Below are 23,629 nucleotides of genomic sequence, written 5' to 3'. Positions count from 1 at the left end.
ATCACTTCCACATATCCATTCTTCATCCAGTTCGGTAGTCATGGCAAGAAAGGCATCCTCCAAGGCACCCTCCAAGGCACCCACCAAGGCGCACGCCAGGAAAACCACTGATACGCATATCAAGCCAACCATCGAGGCGCACACCAAGACACCCACCGATGCACACACCGATACGCACACTGAGACAACCACCGATGCGCAAACCAAGATACCTACTGATGTGCGCACCGAGTCACCCATCATGGAGAACGGTTTGCTGCAAGACATCCCAGAGTGTCCAAATAGTCCTCTGTTTGAACCTGAGGGCTCAAATCTTTCAACCAACCCTCAGCCTACCGATGTTATGAGCCCTGGCATGACTAGACTTCGAGCTATTGAGACGAACGCAAAAGCGGCAAGTCACCGCTGGACAGCCACTGCTGCAGACTTGCTCATACCAGCAAAGCGCACAGGTATATAAGTATCAATATATTAATTGACTGATGACTAATATTGCCAGCTGATAACGCGTTCGACAGCGGAGACGATAGTGATGATGAAGTACCGCCGTTCGACCCAAGCCAACAGCGGCGTCCGAAGCTACCTATGTACCACCCTGCTTTCCAGCAATCAGAAAAAGACATTCAAAGCATTTTACAAGTCTTTACAGACTTTTTACAGGCTAGCATAGATAATGATAGCGGTCAAGGTGAAGAAGCAAAATACCTCTGCAATCAAATCAACAAGGACCGCCGTATCCGCTATCAGACTGAGATCCGCCTTGCAATTACAGGCGACACAGGATCTGGAAAATCTGCAACTACGAACGCCTTGTTAGGCGAAAAGCTAACACCTGAGGGCGACAGTGGGAGTGCTTGCACTAATGTCGTTACTGAGTTTCGTCAGAAGAAGCTATCCACAACTTCAGGCGCAGTGTATGCGGAAGTTCAGTTCTACTGCCTAGAACACTGCACCGAGGCTCTTGTCGCCAGCTGGTTCAAAGAATGGCGTAATATCACTCAGCAAATGATTGACGACGAGACTTCGGTGGATGATGACGATCGAGCCCGCAGGGATGCTGCACTTGAGTGCTTGGAGCAGCTTTTTGCGAACCGCGTCGAGTCACTCGAGGCCTTCATGCTGACAGGCAACGTTAAGAAAGAAGGGGCCACAAGGATAGAGAGTGCTACCATACTCAAGCAACTGTTGAAATGGACAGTCGAGATACACGAGCAGTTCGTCTCCGAAGGCGAACTCTTTGTTCCCCTCACGTCTAGCACTCACAGCGATATGCGCGACCAGCTCCGTCCCTTCAGGATGCGAGCTGAGAACTCGCGCTTCAATGGAAAGTCTCTCCCTTTCAGTCCATGGCCGTTTGTAGAAATTATTCGGTAAGTTCAGTCCCCACAATGATGGTTTCAGCGCGAAACCCACTTACAAAAATTACAGATACTACGTCAATAGCCCTTTACTACAAGACGACATTTGCTTAGCCGATGTGCCGGGTACCAAGGATATCAACATGTATCGCGTTGCGGCTGCTGAAGCCTATTTACAGCAGTGTGAGATGACTATAGTAGTCGTCGACATCAAGCGTGCCACGAGCGATCAATCTTTTCGGCAGCACTACCTCGATGCACACAGTAGGCGGTACCATGGCAGTGTTATCCTCGTAGCCACGAGATCAGATGTTAGCATTCTATAGCAATCGGATTACTCATTTGCTGACCAGTTTACAGGATATGAACAACGATGACGGCAGTACACTTCAGCTCGACGGCACAGCAGAAGAGCAGCTTGTTCCCATCGACGAAGAGCTAACCAAGCAGGACGAGAAGTTGCGAGCCATCGAGAGCCAAGTGACTGCCAACAAGATTGAGATCAAATGTCTCAAATCCAAAAGTGATCAAGACATGGCCGTTGATGATGACCGATCCAAGTATGAGGCTTTGCGCACCGAGAACAAAGCTTTGAATGCAGAGAAAAAAGACACAGTGTCGCGCATTACCTCCTTGGATAAGGAACGCACAAAAATCTACATTAAATGCCGTAACAGGATTGTCACCAAGGGCATGAATCGAATGTACATCCAGGGTACACGTGACGATGCAGGTGCAGCATCCTTTTGTGTCTCTAATCGCATGTACATGCGACACCGACAAGGCTACAACATACGAAATCCAGACAAGACTCCTACTATGGATATAGAGGATACCCAAATCCCTGCATTATTTAAGCATATTTCTGGATTACCTTCACAGGGAAGGATCGCCGTTCTAGAACATTTTATTATGTTCAAAGTTCCAATGTTGCTGAGCATCTTTCAAATGAGCTGCAGCAAGAGTACTAAGGCTCGTGTGGAGCATGTGACGGCAATTCTGGACAATACCACCAAGGTATGTTATTGCTTGCTGTACCCAGGGATTGAAGAGGTATTGCTAACTATCCGCAGAGTTTGGAGGCTAGGATTGAAGATATGGCAATAAAGTTCCGCGACACATTCCTGCAAGATCTCGTCAACGAGCTGTCAAGCCGTAATCTGATGAACAAGTTTCACCGCAACGCCATAAGGCAGTTGGAAGAGTTGCAGAACATGGTAAGTGAGCTTTAGATCCTATCAGGTGGCGTGTCACTAAATGATTTTTTTTTCTTGCAGAAAGGCGCCTCCTACAATGCCCTCATCAAGAAGATGGGCAAATACCACCAGAAGAAGCTCGGCATCCACCATGATCTAAATGCTGAGCTCATGAAGCCTTTGACCTGCGCTATCGACAACGCCTTTCATGCTGTAATCGACAACGCACCCAACGCTTTCAAAGCTCTTGCTACGCAGACGATCAAATCAGGCTTTCATGAATTGAATAAGATTTTAAGAGGTATTTCTTCAACACTGTCTTCAACACTGTTTCTTGATAGGCGCTCTACTCTAACACCTTGTAGATGATCCGCAAGCCTTGGCTGGGGAGGCATACCAAATCTGCTTTGGCAACAAGCTCGCCAGTTATGAGAAAGACATCTCTTTCAGAGTCGACGCTGCCTATAAGGAGCTCCGCCTGGGGCTTATTGAGACGCACCAACGAGCTAGAGGCTCCGACCAAGAGACCTATATCTACGACGCTATGCAGCAGATCTATATTGATGCTGAGGCAGAGAGACCCGTAAAACGTCAGACCCTTAAGGAAACCCGCCATACATATCTTCAGCGACATGTTCCTGATTATAATGGCCCCTTTGCAGCTATTGCTGAATGGACCGAAGAAGACGTTAGTAAGACTATTAATGAAACCTGCGACAAGCTCTGTAAAGACATCGTCGCTATTCTTAATAATATTCGCTCTGCTTTTGAGCGACAGAAGACTGAAGAGAATAATAACACACTAGAGGGCCAGCGCTTCCGCAAGGAGCTACATGAGCTGGTTTCTGAAGCGTCGAGAATTCTGAATGGGGTCATTAAAGAGAATTTAGAGAGATGCAGGGAGTTCAAGTTAGGCATTGGGGGTTGGGAATAAGTCTTCCGCCGCGCTGGTCGCCGACTAGTACTTGGCGCCAACAAAACAGTATCTGGACTGCAGCGCTGAATTGATGAATGACTAAGGCTGCTTCGAGCCAAGGACAGTGCTAGATTTTCCAAGTCAATACTTGTATTTTGGACATAGATCTGGCCCGTTTCCATAGCACCATTGCAATTTAAGGTTCTGATGGTGTTGTTGTGAAGCGGGATCTTCGGAGATAGTGCCGGGCACGGGAGTCAGACTAAGCACGGCATCCGGTGGCGCAAGGACTACCTAGTAATAAGCTCGCGGGGTTGGTGAATCGGTCCTTATTCCATCTCATGGTAACCATGGCCGTTCCTGTCCAGGATGATTGGAAGATTCTCGCACTGATGCTGCCAGACTTACAATTGACAGTGGAGTGCTCAAGAGAGGAGCCAAAAAAAGGCCATGAGACAGCGTCTGGACTGGCGCAAGAGAAAGAACATTACACACGGCGCCTAGATCCGAAACTAAAAGGCTCCGGTATGAGGCCTTTTCCTGCAAGCTTGGGCCATTCAACCATAGGGGTAGCGGCATGCCATGCATACCCGGAGCCGCGAAGACCGTGTTCCGATACAGGATTTCTTGCGTTGCAGTAGAGGTGACTCGAGTGGCACGTGGAATGCTACCTTTGGCGGACCAAGGTTTGGGCCACTGGTGCATAGTTCGGTTTTGTCTAGCAGGTCTGCGCCGAGAAGCCGTGGAAGAGGTTTCATCGGGACAGCCTCAAACAAAGACATTGAGTTCAACGACGATGTCATGTCGGCGGTCACGATGACGTTGCTTTTGGAAGGCCGTCTCGTCAGTGCGTAGCGGAGGATGGCGGAGTGGCAGTGGCCGTGGTGGAGTGTGTGGAGCTGATTACGACATGTGAACGTTGTGGCAGGCCAATCCACTCGTTTACGCTAGTCACGCCGACGGTGGATGTGGATGCTCGGTAGAGGCGCATACGGGGACGGGAGAGCAAAGAAGTAAACAGGCGACACCAAGGCCCGCGAGGTCAACAAGGTCAACAGAGAAATGGCATTGCCGTAGTGCCGTCTGTTCATGGCATGTGACTCGGACCCCCGCATCGCGCTAAGACGGTTAGCGCGCGAAGGGTGGGGACTCCGTGCACGCGAGCCTTACGTCTGATCTGACTCCCATCCTCCGACGTCACGAAGACACCTCACAGTCTTGGTGTCTTTGATCAGAGCCCTCGCGACACACACCTGCGGTGCCTTTCGCCCTGTTCCGGCACGCTGAGATTGGGTTTGAGGCTGTGAGCCTCCGCCGCGCCAACCATGTCGATCACTTCCAGGACCCGACGCTCCCCTGTGACAAGGACCAGGACGCTCCCCTGTGACGGCGCCGTTGATTGGAAGCAGCCTGGTGTGCTGGCGACGGCAAGCGTGGCGATACATGCCTGGACCGGTAAGGCTCCATCTGAGCACGCAGTACCCCCGGATTTCCACAAGCGGCGCCGCCTCGTCATTGGACGTGGCCTTGGCTACTTGCAAGCCCCATCCCATCCTGGCGAGATATGAGGATCCAAACAACGATGTCTGTTTCGTTTCATGTACGCGCCGGCACACAACGGGAGGCATACGTATTGGTTTTCTGCATATCCTGGCTCCGTGGTGCTGCAGGTACGCTTCCCAGCCCGGTTTTGTTGCCTCGCAACTGTTCGTCTCTACATGGGTGGAGAAAAAACGTCCCTGCTCCTCTGCCATTCCGTCACTATGCGGTCTAGTAGGAATTCCTTTGCCCAGAAAAGCATCAGCTGCCTGCCTTGGTTGCAGCAGTAAGACAGTATGGTGTGGGTCAAGCGGGAGGCCATGGTGACTCTCAGACATACCCCTGTCACTATTATCATTTCCCACTCACTTGCACTTGCTCGTTGAATGGTTGTACGCTGTTGACAGCAGGCCCACTTCTCCATATATATTTCCAGCCCAAATGGCTTCCTAAAATTTCCTCTCCTCCTTTTCCACAGACGGCTGTCAGCCTCTTGGTGAGTATTACTAGAGCCAAAGATGTTGAGACACTTGCTGCTCGGGCTCACCGCCTGCTCGAGCCTAACCATTGCGGCGCCTCTATTGCACGAAGCCACTGATCTCTCCACTACCCTCACTCGCCGCGCCACGGTTGATAGCTGTCCTGGCTATACCGCCTCTAATGTTGTTAAGAGCGATTCTGGTTTGACTGCCGACCTCACACTCTCCGGCGACGCCTGCAATGCGTACAGCGACGACATTAAGGACTTGAAATTGCTTGTCGAGTACCAGACCAGTAAGTCTGCGATTGTGCTCTTACTTTGACGTATCATGAGTATTAATCATCACTAGACGATCGCCTGCACGTCAAAATTTATGATGCCGACCTCCAGGTTTACCAGGTTCAAGAAGAAGTCTTCCCCCGGCCAAAGAATGAGGAGGCATCAGCGGGCAATGCCGCCCTGCAATTCGATATCCAGCAAAACCAGTTTTCGTTTACAGTCAAGCGCAGGGAAAACGGCGAGGTTCTCTTCGATACTGCAACTGTCCCCCTGGTGTTCGAAAAGCAGTATGTGCGCCTCCGGACGAAGCTTCCCGACAACCCCAACATCTACGGATTGGGCGAGCACAGTGACTCGTTCCGCTTCCATACCCAGGACTACGAACGCGTGCTCTTGAACACCGAGTCGATTAATATCCCAAACAACGCCAACCTGTACGGTTCCCACCCAGTCTACTTTGACCACCGCGGTGCCAAGGGTACGCATGGTGTTTTCATGCTCAACTCTAGCCCGATGCAAGTGAATCTTGTAAAGCCGTCCAACAGTTCCCAGTATCTCGAGTATAACCTCATTGGTGGAGTCATTGATCTGTACTTCATGGCTGGCAGCAAGCCGGCCGATGTCTCTACACAGTATGCTGATATCGCCGGTTACTCTGCCATGTACCCATACTGGACCTTTGGTTTCCACCAGTGCAAGTACGGCTACTTTGACGTCAACATGGTTGCTGAAGTTGTCGCCAACTACTCGACTGCTGGCATCCCGCTCGAAGTCATGTGGACGGATATCGATTACATGAATCTCCGCGAGGATTTTACGACCGACCCAGAGCGCTTCCCACTCTCAAAGATGCGTGAGCTGGTATCAACCCTTCACTCTCGCGATCAGCGTTACGTCTTGATTCTGGACCCTGGTGTTCATGCGGTCGGCAATTATACGCCCTACGAAAAAGGACACGAAATGGAAGTCTTTCTCAAGGGTGCTGATGGCTCTGACATTCTTGGAGTCCAGTGGCCTGGAGCGGTTGCATGGCCTGATTGGTTCGCGCCCAACACTGGCAAGTGGTGGACAGATGAGATCCAGCAGCAGTTCAATGCCGACACTGGCATTGACCTCGATGGACTTTGGGTCGACATGAACGAGGCCTCCAACTTTTGCCAGGACCCTCAGACTTGTAACGCACGCCAAAAGGCCATTGATGATGGCATCCCGCCCAAGCCCGCACACCCACCGCGCCCAAACACTGGGCGTCCTATTCCCGGCTTCCCTGCAGACTTCCAGCCTTCATCTGGCAGTGGCTCAGCCAAGGCACGTGACGTAAAGTCTGTTTCTGCCCGCCAGTCCTCTGGCGGCAACATGAAGGGTTTGCCCGATCGCAACTGGTTTAAACCCGCCTACCACGTCAACAGCCATCTTGGCGACGTCTCGCAACAAACCATTCCCATGAACACAACAAACTACGATGGCTCCTGGCAGTACGACACGCACAACCTGTACGGCAGCATGATGGCCTCTGCGACCCGCGACTCGATGCTGGCCCGTCGCCCCAAGCTCCGCCCGTTTGTGCTCACCCGCTCCACCTTTGCAGGAATCGGTCGCAAGGCTGCACATTGGTTCGGCGACAATTCGTCCATCTGGGAACACTACCGGACGTCGATTCGACAGATGCTTTCCTTTGTGTCCATGCACCAGATGCCCATGGTCGGGTCCGATGTGTGTGGCTTCAACGGCAACGCCGACAAGTACATGTGCGCGCGCTGGGCCGTTCTAGGCGCCTTCCAGCCCTTCTACCGCAACCACGCCGAAATCAGCACCATCCAGCAGGAATTCTACCAGTGGCCCATTGTTGCCGAGGCAGCTAAAAAGGCCATTGAAGTCCGCTACAAGCTGCTCGACTACATCTACACGGCGCTGCACTACCAGACGCAAAAGGGCACGCCCATGATCAACCCGCTCTTCTTCCTCTACCCAGAAGATGAGAAGACATTTGGCATCCAGGAGCAATGGTTCTACGGCGACGCGCTCCTCGTCTCGCCTGTCGTTGTAGACTACTCGGACACAGTCACCTTCTACATGCCCAACGACGTCTTCTACGACTACTGGACGTACGCGCGCGTCGACGGCCAGGGCCAAAACGTCACTGTCAGTAACCTGACGTACAGCGAGATCCCCGTGCATATCCGTGGTGGCACAATCATCCCGCACCGCGTCAACAGCGCAAACACGACAAAGGCGCTGCGCAACGAGGACTTTTTCCTGCTCGTCGCCCCTGACGCCGACGGCAAGGCTACTGGCCGCTTGTACCTCGACGACGGCGAGAGCCTCGACCAGCCCAAAACTAGCGAAATCGCCTTTTCATACGAGGGAGGCAAGTTCAGCGCTACGGGCTCCTTTGGATACGCCGCCTCGGGCAGCGAGAGCATCACCGTGGCAAATGTTGTGGTGCTGGGCCAAACCAAGGCTGGTGCCACTGGCTCGTTTGACTCGGACAAGCAGACAGTCGATGTCAAGGGCCCGTGGAAACTCGACGGCGAATTTGCATTTTCACTGTGACTCTCAAAGGGCTTTGAGGGCGGGGCCGTGGCTGCAGAGCATGGTGGTAGTGGTGGTGGTGGTGCTACGCCCATGTCGGATGCAGCGGGGCGGGGCGTTGGGGCGCAGTGGTGGTGGCATTGCTTCATTATCGCAGTGACGATGTTAATGACTGGCATGTAGAACGGCGTTTTTCTTATATGTTCTTTGTTTTGTTCCTCCTAAGGACAAGCATGTAGGTTTCTTGGTTGCAAACGAGGCATTTAGTAGCGATTTACTCGTGCTAATGAGATACCATTTGGCGGCGCTTGTGCTGCGTAGCATTTGTCCTGATCAAAACTCGCTGCAGTGTTTTCCGATGTGAGGAAGTATTTTCAGGCACCTGGCTGTGGACATCTTATCGTAGGTAACCAATGTCCCTGGCTGCAGTGCTCGACTGGCCTGCTTCTCAACAGTACGACCCACATGCAAAGACGGTCTGCGCTGTCAAGGTAAAAACGCACACTGCTAACAACGATACGTACCGTCCAAGTTTCCATTACCGATGTCGTGCAGATTAGCTATGGTCACAGCGCAAAGCGAGACACGGCGGCTGGGGTCTGAGATCATTCGTGCGGGGTAGTGGAGTGTTGACTCTGGTGAGACCAGGCTCTGACAAGTCACGTTGGTGTCGCGTCACACGGGCCTGTCAACCACGAGCTCAGGCAGCACACAGGCAGCAAGTATACCGATGAGGCGCTTGCTGTGAATGCTTGGTGTGCAGAGAATTGGCCGTCGCGTGCTGTGGAAACCGACTTGTGTGTCTGTCTCGTGACTGCATGGCAAGGGTATTGGATCGGCAGCTCCAGCAACGGCGGGTGCGGTGGTCATGAGGTTGTGCATACTTTGTCGGCTTCTGCAATGGTGGGATTTCCGTAGGAACGGTATCCAAGGACTCACTCTCCCCCGATGGTTGTTGCCTCGAGTTCGTCGCGCACACTGTTCAGACTGACGTCTTGCACCTCGTACCCAACCTCAATCTTGTTCTTTGGACGTGCTTTGTTGAGTCCCTCGAGCAGAACACAGGCCTTGCATATTTCTTGGCTGGAGAGATATCCACATCTCTTGCACTGGCCCATGACTTGCTTGCTCGTCTTTTTCGGTGCGACGCCCTTTTTCGCCTTCTTGCCGTGGACAAGTGGTACAGCGTTGCTATTTTGGTTATCTTGTTGCTTTCCGCTGCGGTTGAGGCTTTTTGTGGTGATTTCGGTTTCCAGGCTAGCATCGACAGCGGCTTCATTTTGCCTCAGTTGCGCCTCGACACTTGCCATTTCGCCGCCACCGGTGCGTCCCTGAGCGCTCCCACACCCACCCTCTTCTTCTTCGCCAGCAGGAACACTGCTCGAGCATGCGCCTCCGCAACCCTCGTCGCTGCCTGGCACCAACTTGGCCATGTCTTCTCCGCTTCTCACAACGTCTAGGATTGCGCTTGGGCGCACACGCTCTAGGTTTTTTATTAAAGCGCGCGCACTGCCTCGAAAGGCTTCGGGAGAGTAGATGCATTCCGTGCTGAAGTAGTCGAGATTCTTGTGGTGGGCATAAAGGACAATCTCCTTTTCGTATGCGTACTTGAGAGGCTTGCTGCGCTTGATGTTCGTGTTTGCGGCAGGGTCAGACGACGCTGAAGGCGTGGATGTGACAATAGATGTGGTGCGCGACAGACGCGGAAGATCGCCTCGCAGTACTACTCTTGTCAGCATCTTGTGCAGCGCGGTGCGAAGAGGAGAATACTAACAGTTCATCAGCACCGTCTCAGCCACGTCGTCGGCGTTGTGTCCCGTGACAACGTGCTTGACACCGAGTCTTGATGCGCCGCGGTCGAGGGCTTGCCGCCTGAAGACGCCACAGTAGGTGCAGTTTCCCTTCTTCCCCACCTGCTCGACCACCTGGTCCATTGTCCAGCCATACAGCTCTGCATAGCCGAGGATTGTCAAGGGCATGTCGTACTGATGGGCATTCCGCTTGACCGTCTCCAGACTGTCGTCGCGGTAGCCCTTGATGCCCTCGTCAATGGACAGGAGCATCAGGTCGAGGCCATAGTCGTAGCGCTCGTTGAGCGTCTTGAGCACCGAGGCCAGGACAGTGCTGTCTTTTCCGCCCGAAGCGCCAATGGCGACTTTTTCGCCGCGGTGGAACAGGGCATTGGTCGTGATGGTGTGGTGGATTTCGGTCTCAAAGACGGTGATGAAGCACGCCTTGCATAGCCGCGAATGGTCCTTGGGGCGGAGGATGAGGGCGCGGTTGACCTTGCACAAGACACAGGGCGAGGGAGGCATAATTTGGCGCTGTGTGGCGTTGACTGTGTGAAGGAGAGAGAGGCTGCGGGGCTCGAAGAGACGGGCATGGCGCACGAGTCATGCACAAGTACGTGCATATGCACATGTGCATGGCGGGGCAGAGCCTCCCCCTCGGCCGCCGCTGCCATGACGATTGCAACCCACGCTTTTACTTTCACTTTCGTCTCTTCCACTCTTTTCCCACACCTTGCTCGCCTTTCCCGCCTTTGCCTTTCCCACGCCCTGCCCGACGCGTAACCCGCCGCCCGCCGCCTGCAGCCCGCCGCTGCAACTGTGGCGCCCATTTTCCCCTTCAACTATGGTTGGCTCGTCGGCCACCTGCGCAATATGCAGTCGTCAGCGTCTCGGAGCCATCTCCTGCATCGTCTCATTGATCGTCTCGCACCGTTGGATGGCCACGGCGCGAACTGAAAGTCGATGCTAGCTCGACTACCGGGTTAATTCTTCGTATGACGGCTGCTCGCCGAGGTCGCCACAGGGGCTCTTTTGGCGCCTGTAACCTCAGCACCTACCCTTTGACAGCCGTCCCGGGTATGGCGCAATCTGGCTGGTCGATCACTGTCAATTTTTTGGTAGCTCTCTTCGCCGGCCTGCTTGCTTGGCAAACGAGCCGGATGCTGCAAGTTTCTGAGGCTGCCAACCTTGGTTGCGCAGTCCAAGACTCTTTTGCTCGACCCTGAGTTGCCACTGACTAGCCTGCAGCAGCTATGCTCCAGTGCCAGTGCCTCTCCGTTTTCTCATCCCGCCTAACTTGACCAATCTGGCACGCACCCGCCTCATCCGTATTATACAGCACTCATTGGGACGGCCTAAACGGTGACTTACCGCTCAAGGGAATAAACTGCATGGTCCCTTTTAAAGTTTCCAGCCCAGACCCTTGCCGACGTCACGAGAATCCCCAAAGTCAGTTGTGATTGTCTGCACATCACTTGCTCAACCTCACTATCGAAACTACCTCCCTATACCCGATTCTGCCGAGACTTTCCTTTTTGAATCATGCAAACATCCAGATTGCGCGAGGCGCTGCTGCCAGATATTCCCGCGCCTGGCGGATGGGACGTGACTGGGATCTTTAGCAGGCAGAATATGCGTCGTAATTTTAGTTCTCGATCCCCCAGATGGCCAGTCACAGTCGCCGGCATGTTAATCATGTAGTCTGATCCATATAGGCGGATAGCAATGGTAATCGCTGTCAAGAAGCTTTGGTCCTCGATACCGGCTTGAGGTCGGCCAGCCCATAAGTTGCACCACGGCAGGACAGAGTGGTGGAGACATGTGATTGCCAAGTGAGCGTCTTTTACATGTTTCACAATTCGTCCAAATCCGCATTCATGCTAATACACTTATGTAGGTGGCTCATGTCTTTCTCGAAAGGGAAAAGCAAAGACGAGCTACACCTACACCGACCAAGGGTTCGCCTTGAAACCGTCAGGCACGAGGCCATGTCGACCAGCAAGAGGACCTGACTCCGGGGTACCGTACAATGAGATGATGATCGGCATCTTCCACGGGATCTTCAGGTGCCAGGCATCACACTAGCCATGTTGACCAAAGACGAGGCCGTTTTCGACTTTAGCAACCTGTCCAGATACACGCTAATAAGACACCGTCTGCTCATGAACGGCTCTTACCGCACTAGCAGATCGTACATCCTTGAGCTACTCCCGTTTCTAGGGCAGATGTTTGCAGATTCTGCCGATCCTCCCTTCTCACAGACCCCTGCACACGTGGGTTCGCCGATGACAGTGGCTGTTTACCATTTGCCTGGGGCGCAATGCCTCAGTATAAGGCAGCACATTACCCGCAATATTGGGCTCTTCAGTCTCGTTGACTGCGATACTCAAAACACTCCTTTGTATCCCCTTCTTACACAACACAATGGAGGCTCACATTGCTCTTGGCCAGATTGGATGGACCTATCTGAGCATCTTCATTATCTGGAATGTTATTTTCATCGCTGGTCTGGTCTTTCTCTGGATCAATCGCCAGCACCCCTCACTTCGCATTCGAAGACTGCCCTTGTTGTTTGCTGGTATCATTCCACTGCACACGTATGGCGCTCTTTGCACTCTGGGTAAGCAGGCTCTGCTCTTTTTTTTTTTACCAAAATGAATCATGGCTAACTTGACTTGCCCCCCCTCTCAGCATACGTAATTGGACCTATTGTCAGCTGTTCGATTGAGTTTTGGATGATGTCAGTCTTGGTCCCAGTGGGCATGGGTAAGTGCCGTCCGATCACTCAGCAGCTGCGGCACATACTGATTGGAAACCAGCCTTGTTCCATGCTTCCAACAGCCAGTTCCTGCATATCGCTAGCCGACAGAAGCAGTTTGCTCGCATGAGCTCACTTAAGGATCATGCGCCAGTGGATGAGAAGGCGGCTCACGAGGTTGCAAATAACCGCTGGAGAAGAATTGCGCAGGGACTCGAGCGGGCTGACAAGATTAAACGAACCCTCATCTTCATTGGCATCGGCATGGCTATCCAAGTAAGTACCCTATGGGGTAGTGCCGTCAAGCCTGTCTAACGTTGCAACCAGTTGGCACTTGTCATTTTCATTTTCTTTGCGTCAAGAAAGTTTCATCCCGGCTACGGCATCATCAATTACACGGTCCATGGCACTGGCATGGAAGTGCGATTCAAGTGCAGCAAAGGATGGGAGTGGTGGCTGTCGATTCTATGGCAGTTCTTCTGGTCGTGGATCTATGCACCCTGGATTCTTTTCAAATCTCGGGGTATTCGCGATGTCCACGGTTGGCGACTACAGACCATCTGCTGCTGTATCGTTGGGTTTGTTTGCCTCTGAATATTCACCAAGCAATTCGCTAACTTGTGCAGACTCCCAGCGTCGCCGCTCTGGCTTGCGGGTCTCTACAGCCCGCAATTCGCGCCGGTGAATGCCTACTTCCCTCCACCTGTCTGGTTTTCGCTCTGCTTTGTTCTGGTGGACATCTTCACCATTGGATTTAGCATTGCCGATGTACTAAGAGGAAACAAACTGCGCAAGGAGACTCTAGATGCCATTGCAGACTGGGAGGCGCGTCAAGCAACGGGTGGCATGGGCATGACAGTCAATGAAGACCTTGCCAAGAGCCCTAGCGCATTCTCTGCTGCAACCACGTTCAGGTCAGGCGGAGACTCTAGTAGCGGCAAGCAGTCGTTCGACTCGAGGTCGGATATCCTGACCATGACGGCTTTGGAGAATGCACTTAGGACCAACGCTATGCCCCTTCTTGAGTTTGCCGCGCTAAAGGATTTCTCTGGTATGTGCTCAGTCGAAACTTCCCACAGGGTCATGTCTAATAGTGTTGTACAGGCGAGAACGTTAGCTTCCTTACGCATGTGGCCGAGTGGCGACGCCAGTGGCTTTCACAAAAGTCGTCTACGGCTGAACACCGTCGTCAGCAGTTTATATCTGCTGCACGCATCTATGCGCATTTCATCTCGATGGACTTTTCCGAGTTCCCAATCAACATTTCGTCAAAGGAGATGAAACGGCTTCACACCATCTTCTCCAGCGCCGCGGCAGTTCTATACGGCCTTCGGCGGGGGTCATCGTCGAACGATAACGCCACGCCTTTCGATAGCGTGCTTCCAGACGACGCGTCAGATTTGCCCATCAACGACAAGAGCGCTAACGGATCCATCAAGGAGCTAAAGGGGACCATCAGCCTCGACAACCTCGGACGCGCCAATCTCAGGGCTGTGTCGCAGATGGACCCGGCCTTTGCCGGGGGGTCATTGGCTCACTTTGAGATTCCGATCGACTTCAACGAAATGGTGTTTGACTTTGCGGAGAAGGAGATCAAGTACCTCGTCCTGACCAACACGTGGCCCAAGTTTGTGCAGGTTGGACGAGCGAATAGCGAGTTGAGCAAACAGGACCCCGAGAAGGGCAGCCATGTTTGGATGCACAAGTTCTTGTGCTCATCATGATGATGATGATGATGTCTACGGATTATTTTTGTATAGTATAATTTATTAATTCATGACCTGCCACGAGGAGGCACATATTTTTCTTACAAAGACGATGGATTCTGCATATGAGTGTTGTATTGAGTGTCTTGATGGAAAACTGAGAGGGAGCGAGGGGGTGTTGTGAGATGTGGACATGGAGGATATTCGGCCAGGTTCAGGGCGGCGGACAAGTGCCGAAAGACCGATGGCCATGTTCACCATGACGTAGTGTATGATGAGCATTTTTGTATTGTACAAGACGCAAATATGATGGTTATGACTTGAGAGTCCGCTATTTCCGCAATGCACATACGTAGGTGGGTCTGGTAGTGCGAAGGACCGGGGCTGAGATTGGTGCGTCGAAGTGGCATGATGTCTTCCAAAATGGACATTACAAGCTTGCTATAAACGGCGGCAACGCCAGCGAAGCGTGGTCGCATACACCCAACTTCACACCATGCCTCTCCAATACAACAAAGTTCTCGTCATTGGCGCAACGTCGGGCATTGGCTGGGCACTCGCCGAAAGAATTGTACAAGATGGCAAACATGCCATTATTGTCGGGCGGCGACAAGACAAGCTGGACGAGTTCAAGAAGCAGCACGGCAGCGAGCGGGTCGACAGCGTTGCCTTTGACATTACCAAGCTCGACGAGATTCCCAAGTTTGTGCAGGAGGTGACGAGCAAGCACCCGGATCTCGACTGCGTCTTCCTCAACTCGGGCATCCAGCGCGGCTTCGACTTTTCCAAGCCCGAGACGGTGGACCTGGGGCTGCTGGAAATGGAGTTTCGCACAAACTACCTCTCGTACATGCACCTCACGACGGCCTTTATCCCGTTTCTGCAGAAGCAAGACAAGGAGACGTCGCTCGTGTACACGACGTCTGGGCTCGCGCTCATGCCGCTGCCACGGTGCCCCAACTACTGCGCGTCCAAAGCAGCGCTGCACCACATGATTCTCGTGCTGCGGCACCAGCTGGCCAAGGGACCGGGCCACATCAAGGTGATTGAGATTTTCCCGCCGGCGGTGCAGACGGAGCTGCACGATGCCAAGCACCAGCCGGACATCCAGGACGGCGGCAGCATTGGGATGCCGCTCGACGAGTTCACGGACGAGGCGTGGGCGGGGCTGGTGGCGGGCAAGGAGCAGATTCCGGTGGGCTTGTCGGCCAAGGCGTTTGATGCGTTTGAGAACAAGAGGCAGGACATGTTCAGACAGATATTTTTATCTTAGTGTTGGCTGGGCGCGCAGGCTGGACTGGGCTGGAGCCACCTATGTTTAGACACGTCACGTGAAGCGGCGGACGAGGCAGCACGGGGCGCTGGCTTGCGACGGTGGTGAGTGTCGAGTAATGTAGCCATGGATGGATCAAAGAAACAAGAAGCAGCGGCTCCATAGATGGACCACAACGCGTATATGGTTATGATTATGAGTATCACTACCATCGGGCAGCAAAACACTGTTACGCGTGGGCAGCACAGCCCCCCCAGGTGCGGCGCAGACATTCCGAGTAGTGTGCCGCTAGCCCGCTGCCGCAACCCGCCGTCCGTGTATTGACTTCACTCCACTCTCACGCCTCCCGCCCTTGCGCCTCGCTTTCTCCGTCTGCCACCACGCTCTTCTTTGCATCTTCTCTTTGTCCAGACGCAGCAACGGCCCTCGAAATCCACACGCCATGACGGACAGCTTCAAAAATGCCATGATCAACCGGTCGCTCGGCGACATCAAGAACGTGAGTCTACGCCACACCATACAGCGCCCTCGCGCCCTCGCTCCGCCAGATCATTCTTGTTAACCATGTGTCGCGCGCATACAGAACCTCCAATTCCTCGTCGAGTCCAACGTCATCACGTCGGCCCAGCACGATATCATCGCCGCCCAGCTGCCCGTGTCGGCCGAGAACCCTCTCTCCCCCCCCTAACCCAATATCTCCACATGCGCATACTCATCCTCATCCTCATTCGCATCATCCATGTTGACGCAGCAAATCTTACAAGAACAAGAACAAGCAAGTAGTAGTAGCAGTAATAATACTCCTAGTAGCGACTGTAAATTGCAGCCAGCCTCAGAATAGTGTTTCGCGTTTTCTTAAAAAATGGAGTTAACAATGTTACTTCCAATCGTAGCACCTGCAAAGCAACGTTAGCGATTTGAAAAAAAAAGATGTCATCTACAGTTTTGCAGCGGGGAGCCGTACCTGCACCGAAAATGGCGGCATTGCCGAGTTTCTTGCCAAACTTCTTGCCCTGCTGCTCGACCTTGCTGGGCTCGCCTGGTGTGGCGGGAGCGGGTTGCTGTTGCTGAGCGCCCGAGGCCACGTCGAGGGGCATGTTGCCGTAGTTGGAGGGGGCGGGCGCGGCGTTGTAGGCGGGGGCTACGGCTTTCTCTTCTTTGCGCACGTAGCTGGCAGGGAAGATGCCGTCCATGCCGGTGCGCTCGTTGCGGCCCTTCCACCACTCGTTGTTCATGTACTCGGTGACGGTGATCTTGTCGTTGGGCATGAGGGCGAGGTCGCCGGCGTCCTGGGCGTTGTACTGGTACATGGCCGAGGCGTGGCAGAGGACGGGGGGGCCGGCGGGGACCACAGGGGCAGAGGGGTAGGCGGGCGGCGGGGCATTGGCGGGGGCATCCGAGTAGTAGCCAATGTTGGAGCTGCGCTTCTCAGGTGGAGGCGTCGGCTGGCTGTTCTGCATGCTGAGCTGCGCCAGTTGCTGCGTGGGCACGGCGGCGGGCAGCTGGCGGGCGCTGAGGACACCGGCTGGGATGCCATCATCACAAGGAAAAGGTGAAGCGGGAAAATGCTGATTCTCGCGAAAAGAAGGAAAAGAAAGAAAGGGAAGAAAGAACAAGGTGGGTTTTGAGGAACATATTCTCCTCTTCCTCCTTGGTTCTTGGGAGGCGTTCAGTGGCGCCCCTTACTTCATGTTCATTATCATCATGACATGTCTGTGTGTGTTTTTTTCCATCTTCTAATCTATTTGGCTAAATCCTTTTTTTTCATAGATTGCATCTTTTGCTCTCTTTTCTTCTTTCTTTCTTTCTTTTTGACATGGAAAGCTGTAATGATGCCGAGTCAAGTTCAAAAAAAAAGAGTAGCTGTATGAGTGAATTCAAAACACTCTTTCTTGGTCCACTGCACGTTACATTCCATTCCATTCCCATTCCCATTCCCATTACAACTTGCAACGTGGGATCTTGCATCTTGAGTCTCGTGAATCAAGCTAAACTCTCCCACTTTACTTACCTACTTACTTACCTACCTACTTCCTTCAGTCACTCCCCCCAGCTCAGACTCAAACTCAAACTCCAAACTCCAGGCTAAGCTAAGCTAAGCTAAACTAAACTAAACTAAACTCGCCAGTGCAATTCTAGAACATCGTTCGCTGCTGCACTTGGGAGCTAAGGAAGTCAGTGCTGCACTGCGCTGCAATGCACTGCACTGTGCCTTGTTAGTTAGTTAGTTAGTTAGTTAGTTAGTTAATTAGTTAGTTAGTCTCTTGGTCTGTTAGTCGATATGTACGTTAAGAAGAAAATAAAACCGCGCATGTTCGCGACTAGAAACATATCTGACGCCACACACACACACACAAACAGCACTTCTTCTAGATCATCTTAGTCTCCTTACTTATCTACATACCTACCTAGTAAATCTGCTCCAAACAGAAAAATAAAAGAGGCGGCGGCGAGAATTGGGGCTTTTGCATGTGCATGTAGTTTGTTGGCGCTTGGGGAAGAGGGGTTGTTTTTTATTTTCTCTCTTGAAAAAAACAAAAAGGGGTATTCTTGGTCCTGGGATTTGAAGTATCCACTTCATTGGGACTTGAGGATTCGATGGGGCTGGTCGGGTCAGGTCTAGCTTGGAGCCTTGCAGTAGTAGTGTAAAATATGTATGTAAGTAAGTCGGTATTTCTCCTGCACACACACTATGTACTATGTACTACGTACTAGTTTTGCACTGGCGGGGGGTTTTTTTTTGCCATCGATGCGGTGTAGTTTGTGTCTGTCTGCGTGAGAGTAGGGTATGGAATGCGGTTTCTGGGGCGTTTCTTACTAAGCCCCCTTCCTTTTTTTTCGTTTAACAGCTGCTGGATTTGGATTTGGATTTGGATTTAGGTGCTAATGCGAGGGCTTTCTTAGCCCCGGCTTCGCTGCTGGAGTCGGGGCTGGGAAGGTGTGGTGGTTTAGATGTGAGGGTGGGGGGTTTTTTTTGGGAGCGGGTGGGAGGATTGGGAGGAGAGTGGAAGGGTAGGAAGCCAAGGGTTGAAATAAGGATATGAGATGGGTAAGGGGGGATGGACAAGGACAAGGACAAGGGTGAGAAGTATCCAACTATTTATTCATCGCACGGGAGAGATGCGAGAGCATCAGGGATGTGGTTTCGACGAAAGCGGATACATTGATTTGTTGTGATATGCGAGGGGAAGAAGAATTATACATGTATTGAATGGAGAGTTGCTCACCCTCCTGGAAAGATTGAGCAGCACGTGCGAAGGCGTGGTAAAACCAAACCCTCATTTCGTGTTCGACATGCCCAGGTTTCTGTGATGAACTTCGACATTGCAACTAAGTATTCTACCGAAAACCAACTTTCTCATTCGTCTCCCGTGCCATGTCAAAACGAAGAAAAGGTATGTACCCACGTGGATCAAGTAACAACACCACCACAAACAAGGCCTTGCGGCACCAAAACATCCCCAGAACATCCCACTATCTAAGGATACTTGCCACTTAAATCATCCAAGCAGTATGCAAGGCAGAAAGCCATGTGAGCCACACCGGCACACCCGAAAAGAATGCAGTTGGGCCCCGCACAAGGCGACACTGCTTCCACAAACGGGTATCAAGCCCTCGCCAAAACCCAGCGGAATGGTGCAGATGCGGCACGAGCCAGCCTTGATAACGCAAGCTACACGAATCCGGCACTGTGCAACGGCAGTGCGATAACGCATTTTCTCGCGGACTTTGGTGTAGTCCAAGGATGGGGAAGAGTGGGCATGGGGGAGAGAGTGAGAATGGGGAAAACAGAGTGCCATTATTGGATTAAGATGGTATCAGAAACGGGAACTCTAGAAAAAAATGAAGACAATAGAAAAGTGCCTTGATCATCGAGAAAATAACGGCAAAATACAATCTTAGATGTAGAATTTTCGAGATAGAGAGAAACCGTTCCGGGTAAGATGGGCAGTGACACCACCATTACCACAACCACCAGTTCCCCTGTGAAACCCCCCCCCCACTTTACCGTATCCGCTGATCGCCTCACAAATTCCAAAACAGCCTTTTTTCCTTCCTTACCCGCAATCCACTAGTTGGCAAGCTACCACTCACTGCATGTACCTGCTTGCATCCCCCCCCCCCTTCCCTCTGACAACTATGTAGCAACGCAAAACAGTATCTTGCGTGCCGAAGCGATACCCACCGAAAACGCTTTGTATGCAAAAGCGTAACTATGCAAAAGCGTTCTGGTGAATATGCAAGTGAGTCTGAGTGGCGAAATAAGCGGCGTAAGACTGCAAACTCCATGCATCCACGCCGCATGCACATGCACCTCGCGCGCCACTACACCTCCATCCCCCACCAGCCAGCCAACCAGCCATCCCATCCCCCCATCACTAGCCTACATATTCCAACCGTCTACATGGGTGTGTGCACCAAGTACCCTGCAACCAGGGGGGGTCCTATCCCATCTCCTCCCTTTCCAGCCCAGTAACTTCGAAGCCAAAGTGGGGTGTGGAGGTGGAGGTGGAGGTACTTCTCGTCACGCGCCTCCTGCATCGTGCATCTTACTTGCATCCTGTATATGTATATATGTATGTATGCCCAGCACACGATGCAAATAAGCACTGGCTCGTGCATGTAAGCTTGTATGTAGCGTTGGAATTAGCGTTAGCGCTGTCCGTTGGACTGGGAGTGGGAAATGCGAATGGAATGGAAGGGTGTACCGGGTTGTGGGTTGTTTTTAGTGGTTGATTTAGCGTAGTTTGGCGGTCGAGGGCGCTGCGGGTACTGGTTGGTTTTTATAAGGTTAGGTAGGTACTGTGCGTAAGGGAAAGGGGGATTAGAGAAGGGAGAAGTAAGGCATGGAGTTTTCAAATAAGAGGACTTTGTCTGTGTAGAATAAGTGTTTCGGTTTTGTGGGAATATGAATAAGCTGTTGCTGCTGCTTATGAGCATCAAGTTTGACACTTGACATTGGTTTTCGAGTACATGGAGAGAAATGGGGTTTACCGAAGCCGCGGAGGTGAAGGGGTTTTCGAGGTCATGGAGGGTAACAGGGCGAGGAGAGTTTAGCTTTTTTTCTCTCTAAAACATGGGCTCTCGGTGTTGTATCGGTAGTTGTAGCAACTGGGAAGTGTAGTATGGTAAGAAGATTGCAATAGTTGCAGATGCCATCAACAGTGCACATCTACATTTCATTCAAAGCCGGTTTATCATTCGATGCTAGGACTCACATTATCCAACATCAATCAAGAAAAACTGAAGGCTTTTATTCCTCCCACAGCGTATCTTGTACAAACCAATTTCCAGATCATCACATCATCCTCAGTACTTCACACACCCGCACTCACCTCTCGTGACTAAATAGCACTAAGATTCTCTTAAGAGACAACTACATCACCTGCACCCTCAAAATAACAAAACTCGCTCTCAGCAAGCAAAAAAAGCTCTTCTTCTGCTTTTTGACAGCGCCTCGTCAAAAACAATGGCTTTGGAGTCTGAGTTGTGTCGAAATGTCCAAGTAGATGTGTGTTACTAAAGAAGAAATGGGCGAGGAGCGTAATTAGATCCGGATAGCTGCGTGCTGAGGCTGTGTGATGGAGACTGAGTTCAAAGTAAGCTGGTATATTTGTGATTGGGATAGTGAGATGATGCTTTTCCAACTTGACTCGATGTATGCAACGTGGGAAGAAGGGGTATCCAGACGACCGACCGAATCCATGCAAGCCATAGCAGTCGTAGTAGTCGCCGAATTCGTTCTCGAGGTACTTTTGTCTCCACTCCAAGTCCCGCCTACGATTTATTCCTGCGCTGTCTCCTATACTATCATCAGCATAGTATCAACCCCTAAAATCATAGATCAGTAAGTCACAAGGTGCAAGGGAGTGCCAATTGTTTGCTGACGTCATGCATTTTTACGCTATCTCAATTCAAAAACAACTAATAGGGGCCCAAATGCCACCAAAAAAAAGGGGGGCCATTCGTAATCATAAGGAAAAAATATACAAGGAAAGGTTTGATCCAACTCGAAAAGGGGGGATTCCGTGTCGGGGTTCCCGGTCCACAAGGGTGGTGGGAAGAGTGGTTGGTTGTTGGGTTGGGAATGATCAAGCTAAATGATGCATTTAACCGCTGGGGTTGCCGTTGAAAGCAAGGTAGTTGACGGTGCTGGAGGGAACACCGGTGATCTTGTTCTTGAGGGAAAGGCTCTGGATGCGGGAAGAGAGAGCAGCGGGGCTGCGGGCACCCTCGAGGCTCAGGAGGTAGGCACCGAGACCAGCAACGTGGGGAGTAGCCATCGAGGTACCGGAGATGGTGTTGGTGCGGCCGCCGATCCAGGTGGAGAGGATAGAGACACCAGGAGCGAGAATGTCAACGACGGAGCCGTAGTTGGAGAAAGAGGCGATGCGGTCAGAGCTGTCAGTGGCGCCAACGGTGAAGACAGTGGGCTCAGAAGCGGGAGAAGAGTTGGCAGCGTCACGGCCGTCGTTACCAGCGGCAACAGCCATGAAGACACCAGCGGTGACAGCGTTGGCGGCAGCAGAGTTGACGGCAGTGGAGCGGCTGCCACCAAGCGACATGTTGGCAACGGCACCCTTGGGGCAGCTACGGGTCTTGACATCGTTGGCAACAAAGTTGATACCAGCAATCACACCAGAGTTGGTGCCAGAGCCATCGGCACCAAGGACCTTGACAGCGTAGAGCTGGGTCTTCTTGGCGACTCCGTAGGACTTGGAGCCAATGGTACCAGCGCAGTGGGTGCCGTGACCGTTGCCGTCGGTGTTGCTGCCATCGCCAGCGTAGTTGGCGAGGAAAGTGGCACGGCCCTCGAACTCAGGGTGGGAGGTGTAGATACCAGTGTCGATGACGTAGGCGCAGGTACCGGCACCGGCAGTGCTGTCGTAGGTGTAGGTGGTACCGCCACGGCTCTGGCTGGAAATACGAGAGAGACCCCAGGGGGCACCCGACTGGGAGACGTAGGCCTTCTTCTCGAGAGGGGCCTCGTCGAACTCTCCCAGGTTGGCCTTGATGACGGCATCCTGCTCAATGTAGTCGACCTGTACCCTGTCAGAGTCTGAAAAGATTAATGTCCGAGTATGCATCACTTACACCGGGCAGGTTGCGGAGACGGTTGACAATGTCATCAGTGATATCAGCAGAGAAACCACCAAAGCCACCGAACTTGTAGACGTGCTGAGGGTCCTTGGTGAGAAGCTTCAAGGCATTGTTGATGAGGTTCTCAACGTTCTCGTTCTTGACCTTGACAATGTAGCGTCCGGGGATGGGAGTGCCAGCACGGGGAACGATGACTGGCGCGGGCAGGGCCAGAACCGCTGGCAGAAGAGCGAGGAGGAGTGAGAGCTGCATGTTGAAGGATGGCCGAAGAACAAAGTCGATGGAGCAAAGATTGATGAGGGGCTGCTGTTGCTGAGCTGATGATTGCTGTGTTTGTTGCCTGGCGATTTGAAGAGGCGTGGCGAGTGTCTTATATAGACGTATCCGCCGTGCGATGTTGTGATAGGAGGCAAAATCCACCTTCCAATAGGGATTAGCAACTACCAGGCACGCAATTTGGTGCTAGGACGCCGTACCTACACCACAGCCAGAGGTACTGTCAATTGCAGACACGGCCCAAGATGGCGTTTGCAGACATTCGATGCCTAGTTTGGGAGGTGCTACAGTGTGTCCCGACACTACTGCCCTCCAAGCCACTGCAGTACCGATACCACCGGGGCGGAAGATCTAGGACCAGGAGGACAGGCTGTTAGTAGAAGGTCAGATGCTGTTTCTTGGCATGCTGCAGAGTATATTACTA

At 52.4% G+C, this 23,629-nt stretch overlaps 8 protein-coding genes across 8 annotated transcripts; 5 read left to right on the top strand and 3 right to left on the bottom strand.

Moving 5' to 3' along the window:
* Positions 1-40: 40 nt before the first annotated feature.
* On the top strand, positions 41-3,488 carry SETTUDRAFT_178138 (uncharacterized protein; the record flags this gene model as incomplete). Its single annotated transcript, XM_008022603.1, has 7 exons — positions 41-452; positions 500-1,370; positions 1,429-1,669; positions 1,719-2,375; positions 2,432-2,575; positions 2,636-2,855; positions 2,920-3,488. The coding sequence occupies 7 exons, from the start codon at positions 41-43 to the stop codon at positions 3,486-3,488; spliced, it is 3,114 nt and encodes a 1,037-aa protein (XP_008020794.1).
* A 2,039-nt stretch (positions 3,489-5,527) lies between these two features.
* SETTUDRAFT_30210 (glycoside hydrolase family 31 protein) lies at positions 5,528-8,322 on the top strand (the record flags this gene model as incomplete). The annotated part of the gene is made up of 2 exons (XM_008022018.1): positions 5,528-5,783; positions 5,840-8,322. 2 exons carry the CDS (start codon positions 5,528-5,530, stop codon positions 8,320-8,322), a joined length of 2,739 nt encoding a protein of 912 aa, XP_008020209.1.
* Positions 8,323-9,236: 914 nt separating this feature from the next.
* Positions 9,237-10,616, bottom strand: SETTUDRAFT_133454 (uncharacterized protein; the record flags this gene model as incomplete). Its single annotated transcript, XM_008022602.1, has 2 exons — positions 9,237-10,024; positions 10,076-10,616. The coding sequence occupies 2 exons, from the start codon at positions 10,614-10,616 to the stop codon at positions 9,237-9,239; spliced, it is 1,329 nt and encodes a 442-aa protein (XP_008020793.1).
* Positions 10,617-12,515: 1,899 nt separating this feature from the next.
* SETTUDRAFT_178135 (uncharacterized protein) lies at positions 12,516-14,573 on the top strand (the record flags this gene model as incomplete). Its single annotated transcript, XM_008022601.1, has 6 exons — positions 12,516-12,711; positions 12,783-12,857; positions 12,911-13,125; positions 13,177-13,427; positions 13,476-13,900; positions 13,954-14,573. 6 exons carry the CDS (start codon positions 12,516-12,518, stop codon positions 14,571-14,573), a joined length of 1,782 nt encoding a protein of 593 aa, XP_008020792.1.
* Positions 14,574-14,871: 298 nt separating this feature from the next.
* SETTUDRAFT_162316 (uncharacterized protein) lies at positions 14,872-15,989 on the top strand. Its single transcript, XM_008022600.1, has one exon. The coding sequence runs from the start codon at positions 15,052-15,054 to the stop codon at positions 15,826-15,828; it is 777 nt and encodes a 258-aa protein (XP_008020791.1). The 5' UTR covers positions 14,872-15,051; the 3' UTR covers positions 15,829-15,989.
* A 281-nt stretch (positions 15,990-16,270) lies between these two features.
* SETTUDRAFT_18360 (uncharacterized protein) lies at positions 16,271-16,516 on the top strand (the record flags this gene model as incomplete). The annotated part of the gene is made up of 2 exons (XM_008021883.1): positions 16,271-16,327; positions 16,412-16,516. The coding sequence occupies 2 exons, from the start codon at positions 16,271-16,273 to the stop codon at positions 16,514-16,516; spliced, it is 162 nt and encodes a 53-aa protein (XP_008020074.1).
* Positions 16,517-16,683: 167 nt separating this feature from the next.
* Positions 16,684-17,288, bottom strand: SETTUDRAFT_30206 (uncharacterized protein; the record flags this gene model as incomplete). Its single annotated transcript, XM_008022017.1, has 2 exons — positions 16,684-16,724; positions 16,793-17,288. 2 exons carry the CDS (start codon positions 17,286-17,288, stop codon positions 16,684-16,686), a joined length of 537 nt encoding a protein of 178 aa, XP_008020208.1.
* Positions 17,289-21,910: 4,622 nt separating this feature from the next.
* SETTUDRAFT_113614 (uncharacterized protein) lies at positions 21,911-23,181 on the bottom strand (the record flags this gene model as incomplete). The annotated part of the gene is made up of 2 exons (XM_008022599.1): positions 21,911-22,871; positions 22,924-23,181. The coding sequence occupies 2 exons, from the start codon at positions 23,179-23,181 to the stop codon at positions 21,939-21,941; spliced, it is 1,191 nt and encodes a 396-aa protein (XP_008020790.1). The 3' UTR covers positions 21,911-21,938.
* Positions 23,182-23,629: the final 448 nt, after the last annotated feature.

Source organism: Exserohilum turcica (assembly GCF_000359705.1).
Source record: "Exserohilum turcica Et28A unplaced genomic scaffold SETTUscaffold_1, whole genome shotgun sequence".
Taxonomy (NCBI): domain Eukaryota; kingdom Fungi; phylum Ascomycota; class Dothideomycetes; order Pleosporales; family Pleosporaceae; genus Exserohilum; species Exserohilum turcicum.
The sequence above is the reverse complement of the archived record's forward strand: the minus strand, read 5'-3'. Positions and strand labels throughout refer to the sequence as shown.